The following is an 18,125-nucleotide window of genomic DNA, read 5'->3' as shown; positions in this document are numbered from 1 at the left end:
GGCCAAGGGATTCTTGAGTCTTCTCAAACACCGCAGTTCAAAAGCATCAATTCTTTGGCGTTCAGCTTTCGTTACAGTCCAACTCTCACATCCCTACATGGCTACTGGAAAAACCATAGCTTTGACTCAACGGACCTTTGTTGGCAAAGAAATGTCTCTGCTTTTTAACATGCTGTCTAGGTTGGTCAAAGCTTTTCTTCCAAGGAGCAATCGTCTTTTAATTTCATGGCTGTAGTCACCATCTGCAGTGATTTTGGAGCCCAGAAAAATAGTCTCTCACTGTTTGCATTGTTTCCCCATCTATTTGCCATGAATTGATGGGACTGGATGCCATGATCTTAGTTTTCTGAGTATTGAGTTTTAAGCCAACTTTTTCACTCTCCTCTTTCACTTTCATCAAGAAGCTCTTTAGTTCTTCGTTTTCTGTCATAAGGGTTGGTGTCATCATACCTCAACCATCATATCTGAGGTTATTGATATTTCTCCTGGCAATCTTGATTCCAGCTTGTGCTTCATCCAGCCTGGCATTTTGCATGATATACTCTGCATATAAGTTAAATAAGCAGGGTGACCATATACAGGCTTGATGTATTCCTTTCCTGATTGGGAACCAGTCTGTTGTTCCATGTCCAGTTCTCACTGTTGCTTCTTGACCTGCATACAGGTTTCTCAGGAGGCAGGTCAAGGGGTCTGGTACTCCCATCTCTTTAAGAATTTTTCACAGTTTGTTGTGACCCACACCGTCAAAGGCTTTGGCGTAGTCAATAAAACAGAAAACTGTTACTGCTTGGATAGAAAACTCTGTTGATTTCTACCCAACAGCCAGAATTTAATGCAGGTAATTGACAGTGGCTTCCCTGGTGGCTCAGAGGTTAAAGCGTCTGCCTGGAATGCGGGAGACCTGGGTTCTATCTCTGGGTCAGGAAGATCTTCTGGAGAAGGAAATGGCAACCCACTCCAGTACTCTTGCCTGGAGAATCCCATGGAGGGGGGAGCCTGGTGGGCTACAGTCCATGGGGTCGCAAAGACACTACTGAGCGACTTCACTTTCACTTTCAATTGACAGTGGACTGCCCCAATCACTCCCCATCTCACTCAGAGCAAACTCTAGTTTTGCCCTGGCCACTGAGACCACCTGTGGTCAGCAACCTGCAGGCTGGTCCCTGGGTGGCCAGACTTGGCCCTCTGTCTGCACCTTCCCCCTCCACGGCCCCTTGGCATCTTCTTCCACCTCCTCTGTCCACATCCAATGTCCCGTCTCAGTGAACCCTCCCCTGCTCCGGGTGCTGAGCCACATGGACCCTGGCCTCACAACCTCCCTGACCCGAGGAGTCTACTTTGTAACACATTCATGTCTCAGGTCTGTAGCGGATGCCTTTTCCTCCGGTTAGAATGGAATGCAAATTATCGATACCTGGCAACTCTGCAAGGAAGTAAGAGACTTCCGTTTGGCAGGCTGCCCCGGCTTCTGGAGCTGGATGAGAAATAAATCTGTGTCGAGGTGGGATCATGGTAAAGGCAGGAAATAGTTAAATGCAAGACATTTTATAAATAAATAAATATTTAAGCATAACGAGAGCCAGTGTTCTCATTGTTGACAAAGGGAATTGCATTCACGGCAAGGAAGAAAAACTAGAAAGAACCTAGTGAGGTTGGATTAAAATTAGTTGTTGATATGAATTCATAGTTTTCAAGATGTATAACTGAAGATGGAAATAAATGTAGATGTAAAAACAAACAACAAAGAATGGAATGCAAGCGCCCGGAGGGCAGGGCGTACCCAAAATTGTCTGGGCAGGGCGCTCCGCACACACGTGAGAACGGACCATGGCCGGCTGCTCCAGCTGGATGCTGAGAACTGGGACTGGGTCCTTGACCTCTCACCCCTGCTCGTCCCGCCCACCGGAATACTGGCAGGGTCTGCGGCGATGGTGCTCGCTCTGCCCTTCTGACCCACTTCCCTCTTCATTTCTAGACCGGCCTTATTGTCGCCTGCTACCATGGCTTTGTGGATACTGTGGTGGTCTTAGCAGAGTGCCCCCATGTTGATGTCAACTGGCAGGACAGCGAGGGGAACACGGCCCTCATCACGGCTGCCCAGGCAGGTAAGACCCAGCTTCCCCTTCCCTCCCCAGAGCCCACGAGGTCGGACCAGGGCCCCCAGGCCGTGAGGGCCTGCACTTGACCTCGGCTCCTGAGATTGGTGTCGCAAGCGTGCCACTGATCAGAGGTCATGCTTTACTGCTGAGAAGGACAGGAAAGGGTTGAGGGTGGGTGCATTCTGTTTGTGCATTTGGGACAGTGTGTTGCTGAGTCCACGCCCATACTGCTGTCTGCAGGACAGGATAGTCAGTCCAGAGACAAGGAGTTGGGGCAAGGAATAGTGACTTTATTCAAAAAGCCAGAGGACCGAGGAGATGGTGGACTAGGGCCCCTAAAGAACCATCTTACCCGAGTTAGAATTCCGGCTTCATTTTTACTAAAAGGGGGGAGGAGGTGTGTGGCTGGTCGCTGACCAACTTCTCGGTGCTAGAATCCTCTGTTCTTGCGGCTGTCTGGGCAGGTCTGGTCACAAGGTTCCTGTAAATCTCCACCAGGACAATTGTTATTTTCTGCTCTGCCACCCTTAATCTCTATATGAACGGAAATGTGTTCTACTTTTAAAGGTCAGAGCCTTGAGAATGGGCTGTCCTGTACAGTTCAGGCTCGAGGCGTCATTGTCTTACAGAAGGTGGAGATCCTGCATGACTAAGCACAGGCCTTGGGGCACAAGGGCTACGGGGAAAGGGATAGATCCAGTATGGAGTAGGGTCTGTTCTCTGTTACAAGCGCAGTTCACCCGCTGGTGCGGGACTCAGTGTGGGGCGGGATTAGCTCTGCAGCTGCCGGAAGCCTTTAACTGTGAAACTGTACTGGGCACCCAGCTTGCATGTCAGCTCTCCTAGAGCCTAACACCCCACCAGTGCTCGGAGACCCAGGGTCCGAAAGATGCTGGTGAACTCATGAGTGGGAGAGACCGTAGTGACAGTTACTGTATAAAATATGGACACATTTAGGAGGTAACTTTGCACTTTTCCTGGAGATGTAGAGAAAAACCAGGGCCTTCTTGCTGAGAGGGTGTCAGCGTGACAAGGCGGGGCTGTTGGTGAGAGCACCTTGTAAAGGGTAAGCATCCTTCCTGCCCAGGATTTTCGTCTCCAGAGGTGATCCTTACACCAGCATTGCCAAGCACACCGTGCACAGCTCTCCGATTTTGGAATTGGACTCGGATATGCCTGGTGGCTCAGATGGTAAAGAATCTGGCTGCACTGCAGGAGATCTGGGTTCGATCCCTGGGTGGGGAAGATCCCCTGGAGGAGGGCATGGCAACCCACTCCAGCATTCTTGCCTGGAGTATCCCCATGGACAGAGAAGCCTGGTAGGCTACAGTCCATGGGGGTCACAAAGTGTCTGACAGGACTGAGCAACTTAACTCCCCTAACTTTGTGAGACGAACACGAAACTATGCTTGTTCCTTCAGATACGCTTTATTTGTAACTGCAGCATTAACTGGGTTTGTAATTGACCGCTTTCAAAATTCTTGGCTTTCAATATTCTATCTATTGCATCACTTGGGTTCTCAGCTTCCAGCAGAGAAATTGCTTCAGGCTGAGTTAAGAAGAAAGGGAGTTTGTCTATGAAAGGAATGTGGGCCATGATTTAGTGTTGCTGAGAGCTGCTGAGAACTGGAGTCAGGGCCAGGAAGCTGTAGAAAATGCCTGGGCCAGACTGCATGTTGATTCTGGAAAGGGAACTTCTGTGGGGGCCACCCGAGGGGGACCTCGCTATCCTACCCTGCATCACCGACTCCCATGTCTAAGCCTGCCTGAGTGGCTGATCTTGGAGCTTGGGGGAAGCAGAGACTCAGCGTCCTGCCGTTTCATCCTTTTAATGGGAAGTTGTCTGTGCACACCTGCTTTCCAATCAAGACGCCTAAGGTGGAAAACCCCCAGAATCAGCCAGGTGTTTCGACTGTGCTCACTCGCACCTGTCCGCCTTGGTGCAAGACAGGGCGTGAAGCCTTCCCTCATAAGGAGGCACTCCAGACTCTGAAAGCCCAGGTGCACAAGAGTAAACGGATTTTGTGAGAAGCGTTCAGTGACCGAGGCCTTATCACTCATTAACCTCCCATTGACCAAGGACCAAGGCAGGGACCAGGGGTAGTGAAGTGAAGGGTGTTTCTGCCCTTGAGTAATTGTCCAGCTAAATAGCCATCTGATGGGGCTCTGATGGAAGGTGTGTCTGGAGATTTGGGGTGAGAACACCCCGTCTAGCCTGGTGCTTTGGGACTGGGGTCATGGAGGAGGGGGCCTGTGCTGGGCATTGCAGAGGTCAGAGGCAGGCAGTGCCTGTTCAGACACCATAAAGCCCGGGGACCCAGAGGGAGCTGGCTCATCTTAGGAAGGGCGAAGGACTGCACGCCTCCAGGATGGGGAAGAAGTGGCCCCATGAGGAAGCAGGACCAGGTGATCAAGGGTCTAGATCCAAGGTGAGGAGATGCACTTGAGTGGCATGAGGCTGGGTGGGTGGTGACAGGGGCGAGATGACCCTGGTGGACACGGAGTCCTTGTCACAGAGCAGAGAAGAAATGCAGTCTGTGTGGCAGAAAGCTCAGGTCCCAGTGGTTGAGATGGTGGGCCACGGGGGGAGAGGTGGGTCTGGGCTGGCTTTCAGCCCTTCTGGACGGGGGGTGATGCCAACTCAAAGAGGTGTGCACGAAAGGGTAGGTCATGAGGGGACATACGAAAGGAGAAACATCATCTCCACTTGGGTCCCAGGCCTTTGAAATGCTGAGCCATCTAGGTAAGCTGTCTCTGCAGCTGGTGGAGAGTGTGGAGTGCCAGACTCCAGTTCTCACTGGGATTGCCACAGGTTGTCAGGCATCTCTGGGCAGCGGGGCCATGGCATGGACTGGAGCCCGAGTTTCATCCTAGAGTATGAGAAGCAACAGGAAGAAGAGGTTACTTCTTTGCAAGAGCTCTTTGTGTGTGTAGGGGTATTAGTGGTACCTATGCTATCAATACCCATGAGGCACTTTCTGAATTCTTGCCTATTTGAAAATATTTTTATTTTGTAGTCACACAGAAAATAACAACTTGCCATTTTCCTGTTAAAAAAAAAAAAGAACGTGTTGCAGAGGAGCAATCTGAGTCCAGCCTGATTTTTGTCTTTGTGACACCCTGATGTATCTTAGACTGTGATGATGCCTGCCCCCAATCCTTGACAAGGCACAGAACCCAACCAACCACCGCCAACAAAAAACCCCGAAAACGGTCATACTGTGTATTTCCATTCCTTCTCTCTTTGTTTGACTCATGTTAGGCATATTTTTATTTTCGGAAACACTTTCCTGTTACTTCTTTGAACACTGCCTCAGCCTTGTTTTTTCTTCCCAGGATTCCCTCTTAGGTGTAAGTTAGATCCTCCTTTCAAAACTCTCTGTCATTGTTTTTTCTTTTCTTTTCTTTACTCTTAAGATCTTTGGAAATGCTTCACATGACTTCATTAGTTTGTTTTAACACTATTCACTGGGTTGTTGTTCAGTTGCTCAGCTGTGTCCAGGTTCTTTGCAATCCCATGGACTGCAGCACACCAGGCTTCCCTGTCCTTCACTATCTCCCAGAGTTTGCTCAAACTCATGTAGTTTTTTCTTCATGAGCGTACTAATGTCTTAGTCCATTTGGGCTGCTATTAACAAAAATACCACACATTAGGAACTTAAACAGGAGAAATTTAATTCTCACAGTTTTGGAGGCTGGAAGTCCAGGGTCAAGGTGCTGGGCCACTTGGTTCCTGGGGAGGCCTTTCCTCCTGGCTTGCATGTGGCATCTTCCTGCTGTGTCCTCGCACGGCAGAGAGAGGAGATCCAGGGGTCTGGTGTCTCCTCGTGTAAGGACACCAGTCATGTTGGATCAGGGCCCCACCCACATGACCTCATTAAACCTTAAGTTACCTGCACAAAACCTCCGTCTCCAAGTACAGACACAGTGGGGACTGGGGTTTCAACATAGGAATTTGGAGGAATATGAAGTTTGATTATCTTTATGCAGGGCTCGTGCTTCTCTGACTGGTTTATTTAAGTCAAAGATGACATGGCTAGTGGGAAGCTGCTGTACAGCACAGAGAGCTCAGCTCGGTGCTCTGTGATGGCCTAGAGGGGTGGGATGGGGCCTTGTGAGAAGGAGGCTTAAGAGGGAGGGGATATATGTATATATAGAGTTGATTCACTTTGTCGTACAGCAGAAACTAACACTACATTGTAAAGCCATTATCCTCCAATAAAAAAACAATAAATTAAACTGATGATGGTGTAGGTCCTTTCAAGGTTAGAGAGAGGCTCAGCAAAAAGAGAAAAAAAGGGCTCCGTGTGTTTTCCAGGCTCTGGGTCTGAGCCTGGGGTCCAGAGGGAGAAACCCAGGCAGGCTGGGGTCGGTCACCGCAGCTGCTCCCCACCCTGGGCTGCAGGCGTGGGGTGGGGCAGCAGCCTGTGCCATCATGGTTGAATGTCCCCTGCCCCCTGCCTGGTGTTGTCTCTGCAGCCAGCAGGAGCTGGGCGTGGGGGCACCATGGGCTTGGCTCGTGTGCCTGGGGGTTGGAAACGGCATCAGTGGGTCTCCATGCATTTCTGTAGCCCCTCTTTCTCTGGGGACACTGGTGGAGCCCCCTGAGGTCTCACCCGTACATTACAGGTCAAATACCCGTAATGCCCTGTCCTTGCCTGCAACCTGCTTCTGTCTCTACTGCATTTGACAGAAATTCCTCCCAGGAATTCCGGCCAGTGGATGGTGTCTTTCTGTGGTTTTTAGTACAGATAAGTCTTCTGCCCGTTGCTCTTGTGGGAAGTGGGGACAGGGGGCAGACTCTTGTGTTAATGGACTTCCTGCTCTGCCCTCAAGAGAGCTCGTGGTCCCTGGTGGAGCCTCCCCTCCAAAAAGGTTGGACTGCAGAGCAGCTGGTGGGATGCAGATGGCTGGGGTGTGTTGAAGTGTGTGGGTACCAGCGGTGTGGGTGTGGTGGGGGGTTGGGACTGCGACCCAGACTGGGTCGTGCCGGAGGAGGCTGGCAGCGTGGCGGCTCTCCTGGGTGCTTTCTCCACGCAGCCCTGCTGATGTTCTGATAAGCTGATTGTAAAATATAGTAGGTCATGTTTGGAAAATAAAACACAAGCAATTAAATTAAGGGTGAAAATCGCTTAGCTCCTCACTCGCAATTCTTGCTGTTTTTGCTTTCTGGAGGGAACCATTGTTAGTGATTGGACGTGTCGATGGATCCTGTTTATCTTCTTTTAGAAACAAAATGTAATGCATTCCCTCTTTTTCCTGGCTTCCACAGCCCTTGACCTACTTAACTGACTTGTCCATGCTCTGTATGGACTGCCCTCCCCCTTGCACGGTGCCCACTCCCTCCACTGGGGCCCTGATCCCTGGGACACCCACCCAGGCCTGCAGGGAGCCTCCTGGCTCTGCCCACCAAGGTTTGGCACTGAATTATTTGGGAGCGGGGAAGGGTGGAGTGTGGTTTCTGTTCTATTCAGTTCAGTTCAATCGCTCAGTCGTACCCAACTGTTTGGGACCCTATGGACTGCAGCACACCAGGCCTCCCTGTCCATCACCAACTCCTGGAGCTTGCTCAATCTCACGTCCATCGAGTTGGTGATGCCACCCAACCGTCTCATCCTCTACGGTGCTATACTTTAAAGAAAACAGTGTTTCCTTCTTTATCTTAATTGCCTCCATGGGAGGACGCGATTTTTCCCTAATATTTTGATACAACTGGGGATGATGACTTGCTGCCCTCTTCCCTGAGAGTATCATGACCTCGGAGCACAGAGCTTGGTTGTCAGCCTTGAGCTTGTTACTGAACCAAACTTGGGTCCGCTTGCCAGCACACAGTAAAGCCAACCTGCGGACCCTGGGTTGTGGTGAAGGAAAGGGCAGCGTTTATTGCCGGTGCCAAGTAAGGAATCCAGGCAGCTAGTGCTCCAAAGGCTGCAACTCCCCGAAGGCTTTCAGGGAGGGGTTTTTAAAGACAGGATGAGGAAGAGGGGTTTCAGGTGTCTGATCTGCTCGTGGACGTTCTGCTGACTGGCTGGTGGTGAGATAACTGGAAGTCACCCTCATCAGCCTCTGGTTCCCAGCGGTCTGGGGTCTCGTGCTTATGGGCAGCATACAGTTAATTTCTTCCACCTGGTGGGGGTTTCAGTATCTGCAAAACAGCGCAGAGGACGTGGCTCAGATTATTACCTGTGGCCCTTGAGAAGGAACTGAAGGTCCTTGACTTTGTTTAATGGCTAAACTATTACTCATTTGTTTTGCTTGACTGTTCTCTTTTATTTCTGCGTTTCTCACTACTCTGATTAAATTTATTCTTTGGAACTTGGGAAGGCCTAGGAGGCTAACTTTTTTTTTTTTGTACAAACAAGAGGCTGGCAGAGGATGTGGTGGGGGTGGGGGTGTCTGTCCTGGGAAGGCCCCGGAGGATCCTGCTCAGTTACAAGCTGAATCATTGTAACCCATGGGTAGATAATCTGTGTTTTAACCCAGATGGCTGGACCCAGTCCCCAGAGCTTTGGATTGTGTAGGTCTGGGACTTCCCAGGTGGCTCAGTGGTAAAGAATCCACCTGCCAGTGCAGGAGACTCGGGTTCAATCTCTGGGTTGGGAAATCCCCTGAAGCAGAAGACGGCAACCCACTCCAGGATTCTTGCCTGGAAAATCCCATGGACAGAGAAGTCTGGCGAGCTGTAGTCTGTGGGGTCAGAAAGAGTCGGAAACGACTTAGCAAATAGCAACAGCGAGGCCTGGGGTGAGACGCGCACAGTGCGTTTCAGTGAGTTCCCAGGCGAGGCTGGTGCTTCAGGTCTGGGGACCTCACTTTGAGAACTGGAGTGTTACAGATTCCCATACAGAATGGTGGCCCAGGTGCCTGTCAGCGGGTCTCTGAGCTGGGGCTGGACGGAGCTGGGTGAGATGTTATCACAGGGACACAGCCATCACTAGATAGATCACAGCGAGGATAAAGGCCAGCAGTTGAGCTTCTGTTCATGACTTTCACGTACTGATCTTTTAACCGAAGAGGCTGTTTGGGATTTTAGTGGATAGAATCAAATGATGCCCCCATTTTAATCCAATTCCATAACAGTTTTATTTATTTGATGGTTTCTTACTGCCAAAAACATATAGTAATAAGTGCTTACAGTGAAAAATCACTACAGAAGTATTATTTTAAAAAATCATTAGAAATTTCCTGGACTTCCCTGGTGGTCCAGTGACTAACACTCTGCACTCCCAGTACAAGGGGGTCTGGGTTTGATCCCCGCTCAGGGAACTGGATCCCACATGCTGCAACTAAGACCTGGTCCATCCAAATAAATAAAATAAATATTTTTAAAAACTGTTTAAAAAAATAAGATAAATGTCCCTTCTCTCCCCAGTTCTCTCATAGACTGGCCATGTTCCAGCTGGTTACTTTTCCAGAACTCAGTCTCTCCTTTTCAAACACCCAGCGTGTGCAAGCACCTTCTATTTACTTGGATGGGGCAGTTCTGTAGAGACTTGACTTTAATTGTTTTCACTCAGCAGATCTAGATCTTTCTGTGTGGACCAGTGCACATGAGATTTGCCTGGTTCCTACAGCGCACACCTGAGTGGTGGTGTGTTCACAGCCATGTCCCTGGCGTCCAGTAGCTGAGAAAGTCAGTCAACTCTGGCTCATGTTTCCATACAAGATCTTCTTTCAAATCAAATATTTATCTGGCAGTCACTTCAAGTCCAACAACTGTGTTAAGTGCTGGGTCTACAAGGGGCCCACGTAAGCCTGTCTCCTGAATTTAAAGCCTCATGCTCGAGGGTTTCTGAATGAGCCAATTACAGACAACGCTGGAGTGCAGCCGTTCGTGTCGGGGTCGGGGCTGGTGGGATGCGAGGGGGACAGTTTGGAGGGGTGGGGCGCGTACCTGCCAACATCCTTTGTGGTACAGCAGAGTAGCTGGTGTGCTCAGAGGCTAAACCGAGGAATGGGTAAGGGGACTGCAAGTGGAGATGGGGCCCAAGGTCAGGGAAGGGTCTCCAGGGCGGGGAGGGAGGGGGAGGGTTGCCCCCAGGAGCTGGAGCCTGGGTCGCCTTAGCCCTGCAAGCTGAAAGGCAGGCGGGGACCAGAGGCGCGTTCCCTCTTGCACCTTCCACAGGGCCCCTGCTAAGTCACACCTGAGACTTCAGGGCTAAGGGACCCAGTAGGTGTGGTTTGTGGAGGTCAGAGCAGGGCAGAGAAGGAAAGAGAAGAAATGTACACACACATTCTCAGAACTCAATCGCTTCATCAAAGGACCGGCACATTTTCAACCTGTCCATTTACGGAGCCCCTGCCAAGTGGCTTTCTGTTGTTGTTGGCTGTGCCACAGGGCCTGTGGGATCTTAGTTCCCCGACCAGGGACTGAACAGGCGCCCCCGGCAGTGGAAGTGTGGAGTCTTAACCACTGGACCACCAGGGAAGGCCCTGCCAAGGGGCTTTTAGGAAAAGCTGTACCAGTTTCAGTTTCCCAGCGTGTCCCGCAGGGCTGAGAACGCGTCAGCTCAAATGCACTTCCCTTACTGTTTGCACCTGTGTGTGTGTTAGCGCTTAGTCATGTCCAACTCTTTGCAACCTAGTGAACTATAGCCTGCCAGGATCCTCTGTCCCTGGGATTCTCCAGGCAAGAATACTGGAGTGGGTTGCAGTTTTCTTCTCCAGGGGATCTTCCCATTTCAGGGATTGAACCCAGGTCTCCCACATTGCAGGCGGAGTCTTTATCGTCTGAGGCACCAGGTGCAATTGCGTTTCTGTGATTTTTACTGGCGCCTAGGATCTGCTCTTGGAGAAGGCAGTGGCACCCCACTCCAGTACTCTTGCCTGGAAAATCCCATGGACAGAGGAGCCTGGTGGGCTGCAGTCCATGGGGTCACTAAGAGTCGGACACTGAGCAACTTCCCTTTCACTTTGCACTTTCATGCATTGGAGAAGGAAATGGCAACCCACTCCAGTGTTTTGCCTGGAGAATCCCAGGGATGGCAGAGCCTGGTGGGATCACACAGAGTCGGACACGGCTGACGTGACTTAGCAGCAGCAGCAGCAGGATCTGCTTCGGCTTTTGGGTGCAGTCTCCTCAGTGTCCAATGAAACAAGCTTCCACGATGAGAAAACGGCCTTCTCTTGCAACATGACCTGTCTGAAGGCAACAGTTGGGGGTGAAAGGTGGTTGCTTCATTTTGTGGCATTGTGTTGTCAGGACCTGGGCCTGGCTTCCCAGAAATAATCTTGACCTTTTCCCTCTGGTCCCAAGATGGCCTGGCAGCTCCAAGCAGTGTGGCTTCATGTTACAGCGTAGGAAGCTTCGGGAAGGAGCAAGTCCCGGTCCGTGTTCTGTTCCCTGAGACGGGAGAGCATTTCCAGAAGCCTCCAGCACAGCTTTGGTTACGGCTGTCAGGCTTGCCTCACACGCCTGGCCCTGCCCAAACAAGTCACTGGCCAGGGTGGTGCAGTGACCCCAGTTGACTTGGTCTGGTCAGCGTTGGTCCTCACTGAATCTGTGTGGTTAAGGAAGACTGGGAAGTGGCCACACACTTGTATTATTTGGTATCACAGCTGTGTATCTCGGCTGAGAGTCAAGAGCCCTGCCTTGGAGTGTAAATTAGGATGCAAATGCCTGATCTGCCTGTCCGGTGTTCTCTTTAAAGCCTAACTTTCTCAGGTCCTCTGCAGAATCAGGATACAGCTGAGGGACTTCCCTGGTGGTCTAGTGGTTAAGATTTTGCCTTCCAATGCAAACGGTGGGGGTTCGATCCCTAGTCTGGAAGCTTAGATCCTATATGCGTTGTGGCCCTGGTCAAAAAACCAAAACAGAAGCAATATTATAACAAATTCAATAAATGCTTTTAAAAAAATGGTTCACGTAAAAAATAAAATGTAAAAGAAAGATAGAACTGAACCTGAATTAGGCTTTTCCTATGGCGAGAATGTATGAAAGTAAAGCCTCCAAGAATCCCTAAATATCACTTAGCCAGTAATTTTAACCTCTACCAGACTTGCCCTAACAAAGTATAAAGTGAGATAATGGAAGGAATGAACTACATCCCGGGGGTTGGCTTTGTTTATTGTTCAGTCACTCGATCTCGCCCAACTCTTTGCAACCCCATGGACTGCAGCATGCCAGGCTTCCCTGTTCTCCACTCTCTCTGAAAGTTTGCTCAAACTCATGTCCATTAAGTCGATAGTGTCATGCAGCCATCTCATCCTCTGTCATCCCCTTCTCCTCAGGCCTTCAATCTTTCTAAAGCATCAGGGTTTTTCCCACTGAGTCAGCTCTTTGCATCAGGTGGCCAAAATATTGGATGACTTTAGGAGTTTCCTTTTCCTCTTTCTTGTGCACCTTTAACAGAATGGCAGAAGTAAGACGAAATCAGAAAACCACAGGGGTCTTCTGAACTGGTGATAATATCAAGTTGGTTCAGCACACATAGCCTCTGGTGCATCCTTGAAGCCTGTTATTGCTTGGACATATCTTTAAAGTTCTTCAGAAAATTCACTGAGAGCCAGTCTGGCATTATTTTTTAACTAATTTATTTGTTGTTTGTGCCTGTGCTGGGTCTTCATTGCAATGTGCTGACTTTTCTCTAGTTGCAGAGAGTGGGGACTACTTTCTAGTTGTGGTAAGCAGGCTTCTCATTGCAGTCACGTCTCTTGTGGAGCACAGGCTCTAGGGCTCCTGGGCTTCAGTAGTTGTGATTCCCAGGCTTTAGAGTGTGATCTAAATAGTCGTGCTGCATGGGCTTAGTTGCTCCACGGCATGTGGGATCTTCTTGGTCCAGGGATCAAGCGTATGTATCCTGCATTGACAGGTGGATTCTTTACCACTGAGTCAATGGCAACCTACTCCAGTATTCTTGCCTGGAAAATCCCATGGACAGAGGAGCCTGCAGGCTACCGTTCATGGCGTTGCAAAGAGTCAGACACAACCGAGCAGATAACCCCAAAGAAGCCCTTCATGACATTCTTCATGTCACTTGCCGCTAGAGACAGGAGGCTTCAGGCAGCGGCCGGGGGGCTCAGGCTGCCCGTGTGTGTTCTGACTTGTGAACTGGATTTGGGGAGGGTCCCACTTTCGAGGAGAGTGTGTGACTTGGCCTAAGCCAGGGATAAATGCCTCTTCATGGTATTTATCTTATTTTATTATCACTACACCCAATCGTGATTTGAGTCTGACTTCATTGTGATTTTTATGGATTTTTGAAGTGTTTTGCTTTTACTCGGTTTCTGTTTAAAATAAATTAGGGCTTGGCACGTCTCTCAGGTTTCCTAGCACTGCCTTGCCTTTTCCCATAAACTCCAGTTTTCTGAGCCTTTCTGACTGAGCACAGCAATGCCACCTCCTTTGAAGCTGCTAGCCCTGCTCCCCAGCTAGAGAGGATGGCCTGTGTATGCTCCCCAGCTAGAGAGGATGGCCTGTGTGTGCCCCCCAGCTAGGGAGGATGGCCTGTGTGTGCTCCCCAGTTAGAGAGGATGGCCTGTGTGTGCTCCCCAGTTAGAGGATGGCCTGTGTGTGCTCCCCAGTTAGAGAGGATGGCGTGTATGTGCTCCCCAGCTAGAGAGGATGGCCTGTGTGTGCTCCCCAGCTAGAGAGGATGGCCTGTGTGTGCTCCCCAGCTAGAGGGGATGGCCTGTGTGTGCTCCCCAGTTAGAGAGGATGGTCTGTGTGTGCTCTCCAGTTAGAGAGGATGGTCTGTGTGTACTCCCTACTGCTGCTCCCACCTGCAGCTCCCCCGCCCCCTCTTCTGGATGGGAACAAAGAACCTGTCCTCTTTGTTGGTGCTGCTGGGACCTGATATTTCCAATCAACAGTTCCCTCTACTGGCCTCATTTGGGAAATTCCACTCTGAGTACCTGCTGTCAGAGCAGTCAAGTCTTTGTGTGTGTGTGTGCTGGGTCATGTCCAACTCTTTGTGACCCTTTGGACTGTAGCCCACTAGGCTCCTCTGTCCGTGGGTGTTTTCAGACAAGAATACTGGAGTGGATTGCCATTCAGTTCAGTCGCTCAGTCGTGTCTGACTCTTTGCGACCCCATGAATTGCAGTACGCCAGGCCTCCCTGCCCTTCACCGTCTCCCGGAGTTCACTCAGACTCACGTCCATCGAGTCAGTGATGCCATCCAGCCATCTCATCCTCTGTCGTCCCCTTCTCCTCCTGCCCCCAATCCCTCCCAGCATCAGGGTCTTTTCCAGTGAGTCAGCTCCTCGCATGAGGTGGCCAAAGTATTGGCGTTTCAGCTTTAGCATCAGTCCTTCCAGTGAACACCCAGGACTGATCTCCTTTAGGATGGACTGGTTGGATCTCCTTGAAGTCCAAGGGATTGCCATTAGACAACCCTAATTCAGTAATGCTTTCCCATTTTTAGAGCAGCACGGGTTTATTGTCTATTTCCTTTCCTTGAATGAAAGCATAAACAAGACTTTTAGCTCGTAATTGATACCAGTTACATGTTGAATGAATCAAAAACTATTAATTGTGAAGGCCACGTGATCTCGATGATGTGTTTTTATGACTTGTGCTTAGTTGCTCAGTCATGTCCGATTCTTTGAGACCCTGTGGACTGCAGCCCGCCAGGCTCCTCTGTTCATGGGGATTCTCCAGGCAAGAATACTAGAGTGGGTTGCCATGACCTCCTTCAGGGGATCTTCCCAGCCCAGGGATCAAACCCAGGTCTCCTACACTACAGGCAGATTCTTTACCGACACAGCCACCATGGACTTGAAAATTAGCAACTTTTTTGATACGTGACCATCTTCCAAGGGAGAAGTAGGAATCCTTCAGCTTTTTTACTTACTAAATACTTACCAAGCGTGCTGTCCGTTGGAAGTTTTGGACTTGCGATCGGGGTCATGAGGGTTATGGTGGCTGTGGGAATCCATGGCCACATGGAAATGTGAACTGTGAGGCATCATGGTTTAGGTGCCTGATTCGATCTTGGGGGACAAGGGCAGAGCTTCCATTGGAAGGGGTGGCCCATCGGGTAGCTGGGTAAAAAGCAAAGGAAGAACGTATCTGGCAGGGGGACTGCAAAGACCAGTGGATTAGAGAAGGCAGGGCGCACGGGTGCATGAACAGAGAGCTGTGGTCTTCCCTGACGGCTCAGTGGTAAAGAGTCTGCCTGCCAGTGCAGGGGACTCGGGTCAGATCCCAGGTTGGGGAAGATCCCACATGCTGCAGGGCGACTAAGTCCCAGCACCGCAGCTACTGAGGCTATGCTCTAGAGCCCAGGAGCCGCAGCGAGAGGAGCCATCAGAACGAGAGACTCGGGCTAGAGGGCAGCTCCTGCCTGCTGCAACTGGAGAGGAGCCCGAGCAGCAGTGAAGACCCAGCACAGCCAAATATATGAATCAGTTACCATTTAAAAAAGAGAGAGAGAGATGTGTGATTACAGAGTCCATGGGTACAAGAGCTGAGGATGAAGAGGGGATATAGGGAAGGAAAAATAACCTTCTCTCTACCCTACTGGATTCCCAAGTGAGACCCCTGTAATAAAAGACTAACAAGAGAGAACCAGACATCTGTGAACACATGGACCTCATGCCTAAGTGGGGGACACCCAGGTAAAGATGAGTAACTCAAGCAGGTGGCTCAGAACTCTGGCTTATATGTCATCTTCCGTAAAGACAGAAGATGGAAATGTATGCCATCTCCATATATTTATGGAGAAATGACAAGACCAAGGAAAGGAGTTTTTGAATGTCTGTTACAAAGAAGAAAAACCATACTCCTTTTTGGGTATGTGAATGACATGATGGATGTTAACTACACTTACTATGGTAATGATGCTAAAGCTGAAACTCCAGTACTTTGGCCACCTCATGCGAAGAGTTGACTCATTGGAAAAGACTCATTGGATAAGATTTTGGGGGCGCCAAAATCACTGCAGATGGTGACTGCAGCCATGAAATTAAAAGACGCTTACTCCTTGGAAGAAAAGTTATGACCAACCTAGATAGCATATTCAAAAGCAGAGACATTACTTTGCCGACTAAGGTCCGTCTAGTCACGGCTACGGTTTTTCCTGTGGTCATGTATGGATGTGAGAGTTGGACTGTGAAGAAGGCAGAGCACTGAAGAATTGATGCTTTTGAACTGTGGTGTTGGAGAAGACTCTTGAGAGTCCCTTGGACTGCAAGGAGATCCAAGCAGTCCATTCTGAAGGAGATCAACCCTGGGATTTCTTTGGAAGGAATGATGCTAAGGCTGAAGCTCCAGTACTTTGGCCACCTCATGCGAAGTGTTGACTCATTGGAAAAGACTCTGATGCTGGGAGGGATTGGGGGCAGGAGGAGAAGGGGACGACCGAGGATGAGATGGCTGGATGGCATCACTGACTCGATGGACGTGAGTCTGAGTGAACTCCGGGAGACGGTGAAGGGCAGGGAGGCCTGGCGTGCTGCGGTTCATGGGGTCGCAAAGAGTCAGGCATGACTGAGCGACTGAACTGAACTGAACTGTGGTAATATTTCACAATATATGGAAGTCAAATCATTATACTGTACTCCTTAATTCAACACAGTGCTAGATGTTAATTATATCTCAATAAAACCTGGGAAGATAAAAGAATAAAATAAGAAAATGTATGTCCCGCTTTGGGGCACATGGGGGAGGACAGGGAGCTTTTCCTGCATCTGCTTCTTCTCCGTTGTCTTTGGCTTAAAGTAATTCTTATGCCGCAGCTGGGTGTTTCGGGTGGTATATTCTGCTACCCTCCAGAGAGCAGGGCTAGATAGAAAGACGCTAGCTGGTTAAAGAGTCGAGAATTTATCTAAAGAGTAGAAAGCATGAGAGGGTTTAAGTAGTAGTTGTGTTGATCAGAAGAGTTTCTTGCTGATAGTGTAGAAAAAGAAGCATAAATGCAACAAGTTCGGTTAGGAGAGGAAGGGACCCCAGGAAGGATATGGTGGTGGCTCTCACCCAGGTTGGACGTGGGGATGGGGAAGCATGGAGACGCTTGTAAGATGTTTAAGAGGTGGCTTTCGCAGAATCCCTCCATACTTGGATGTTGATGAGAGAGGGGAGGGCTGAAGAGAAAGCCCAGACTTCTGGCTTGGGCACTTTGGTGGGTGGTTGGTGATTTCATTGATGAAGAATGTGGATGGGAGGAGCAGGTGTGGAAGAAACATGTTTGGAGTTTTATATGTTGAGTTTGATTTGTTGGTGGAATGCCCAAGATGAAATATCCAGTAGACAAATGCTTAGGTAAGAAACTCAGGAAAAGAGATTAGCTAGAGATACGTGATCTGGAAGTTTTAGGTTGGTGACTTGATCCGTGAGGATGGATAGGATCACCGAGAGAGGGTGTACGGGATGAGAAGAAGGCTTAGTCATGCATCTGAGGAACAGTGGCATTTCAGAAAGCAGAGAACAGAAGAATTCACAAAGAACATTGAGGGGTGGCCAGAGAGCTGGGAAGAAAATCAGAAGGGTGAGCTATCAGGACATTTGCAGAAAGTGTTGGATGGAGCAGACAAGTGGTTAATGCTACGGAAATGTCTAGTAAGGTGGGAACTGACTCATAACTGTCGGATTTTTGGTACAAGACAGTCATCGGGGAATGAAGGAAGACGGTTTCAGGAGAACTGGTGGGGCTGTAAGTAGCAATAGTGAGAGCAAGTGACTGGAATTCAGACTGAAAAGATGTCAGATGATTGGCAGGTGACTGGAATGCAAAGACAGGGCCACAGGGATTCTTGTTGATCATTGCAATGGACTGGATGTTTATGTCCCCCCTCCAAATTCATGTGTTGAATCCTAATCTCCAAGGGATGGTAATAGGAGATGGGGTTTTAGGGAGATAATTAGGTCATGAGGAGGGGATCCCTCATAAATAGAATTAGTGCTCCGTAAAAGAGACCTCAGAGAGCTTCCTGACCCCTTATGCCATGTGAGAACACAACAAGACAACTATCTGTGAACCAGGAAGTGGGCTCTGAAGTGGGTTCTCACCAGAGAGAATCTGCTGGCACTTTGACCTTGAGCTTCCCAGCCTCCAGCACTGTGAAAAAAATAACTATTTCTTGTTTA

At 49.6% G+C, this 18,125-nt stretch overlaps 1 protein-coding gene across 2 annotated transcripts in view; it reads left to right on the top strand.

Annotated features, from left to right (window-relative positions):
• ANKRD33B (ankyrin repeat domain 33B) overlaps positions 1 to 18,125 on the top strand; it is a 101,546-nt gene that overhangs the window by 57,429 nt on the left and 25,992 nt on the right. For both annotated transcript variants that reach the window (XM_069556075.1, XM_069556076.1), the window contains exon 2: positions 1,976 to 2,105. In XM_069556075.1, coding sequence (XP_069412176.1) covers positions 1,976 to 2,105 — 130 coding nt within the window. The remainder of the gene's footprint in view (positions 1 to 1,975; positions 2,106 to 18,125) is intronic.

Source organism: Ovis canadensis, chromosome 16 (assembly GCF_042477335.2).
Source record: "Ovis canadensis isolate MfBH-ARS-UI-01 breed Bighorn chromosome 16, ARS-UI_OviCan_v2, whole genome shotgun sequence".
NCBI lineage: Eukaryota > Metazoa > Chordata > Mammalia > Artiodactyla > Bovidae > Ovis > Ovis canadensis.
Note: the sequence above shows the minus strand (reverse complement) of the source record. Positions and strands in the feature narration are given on the sequence as shown.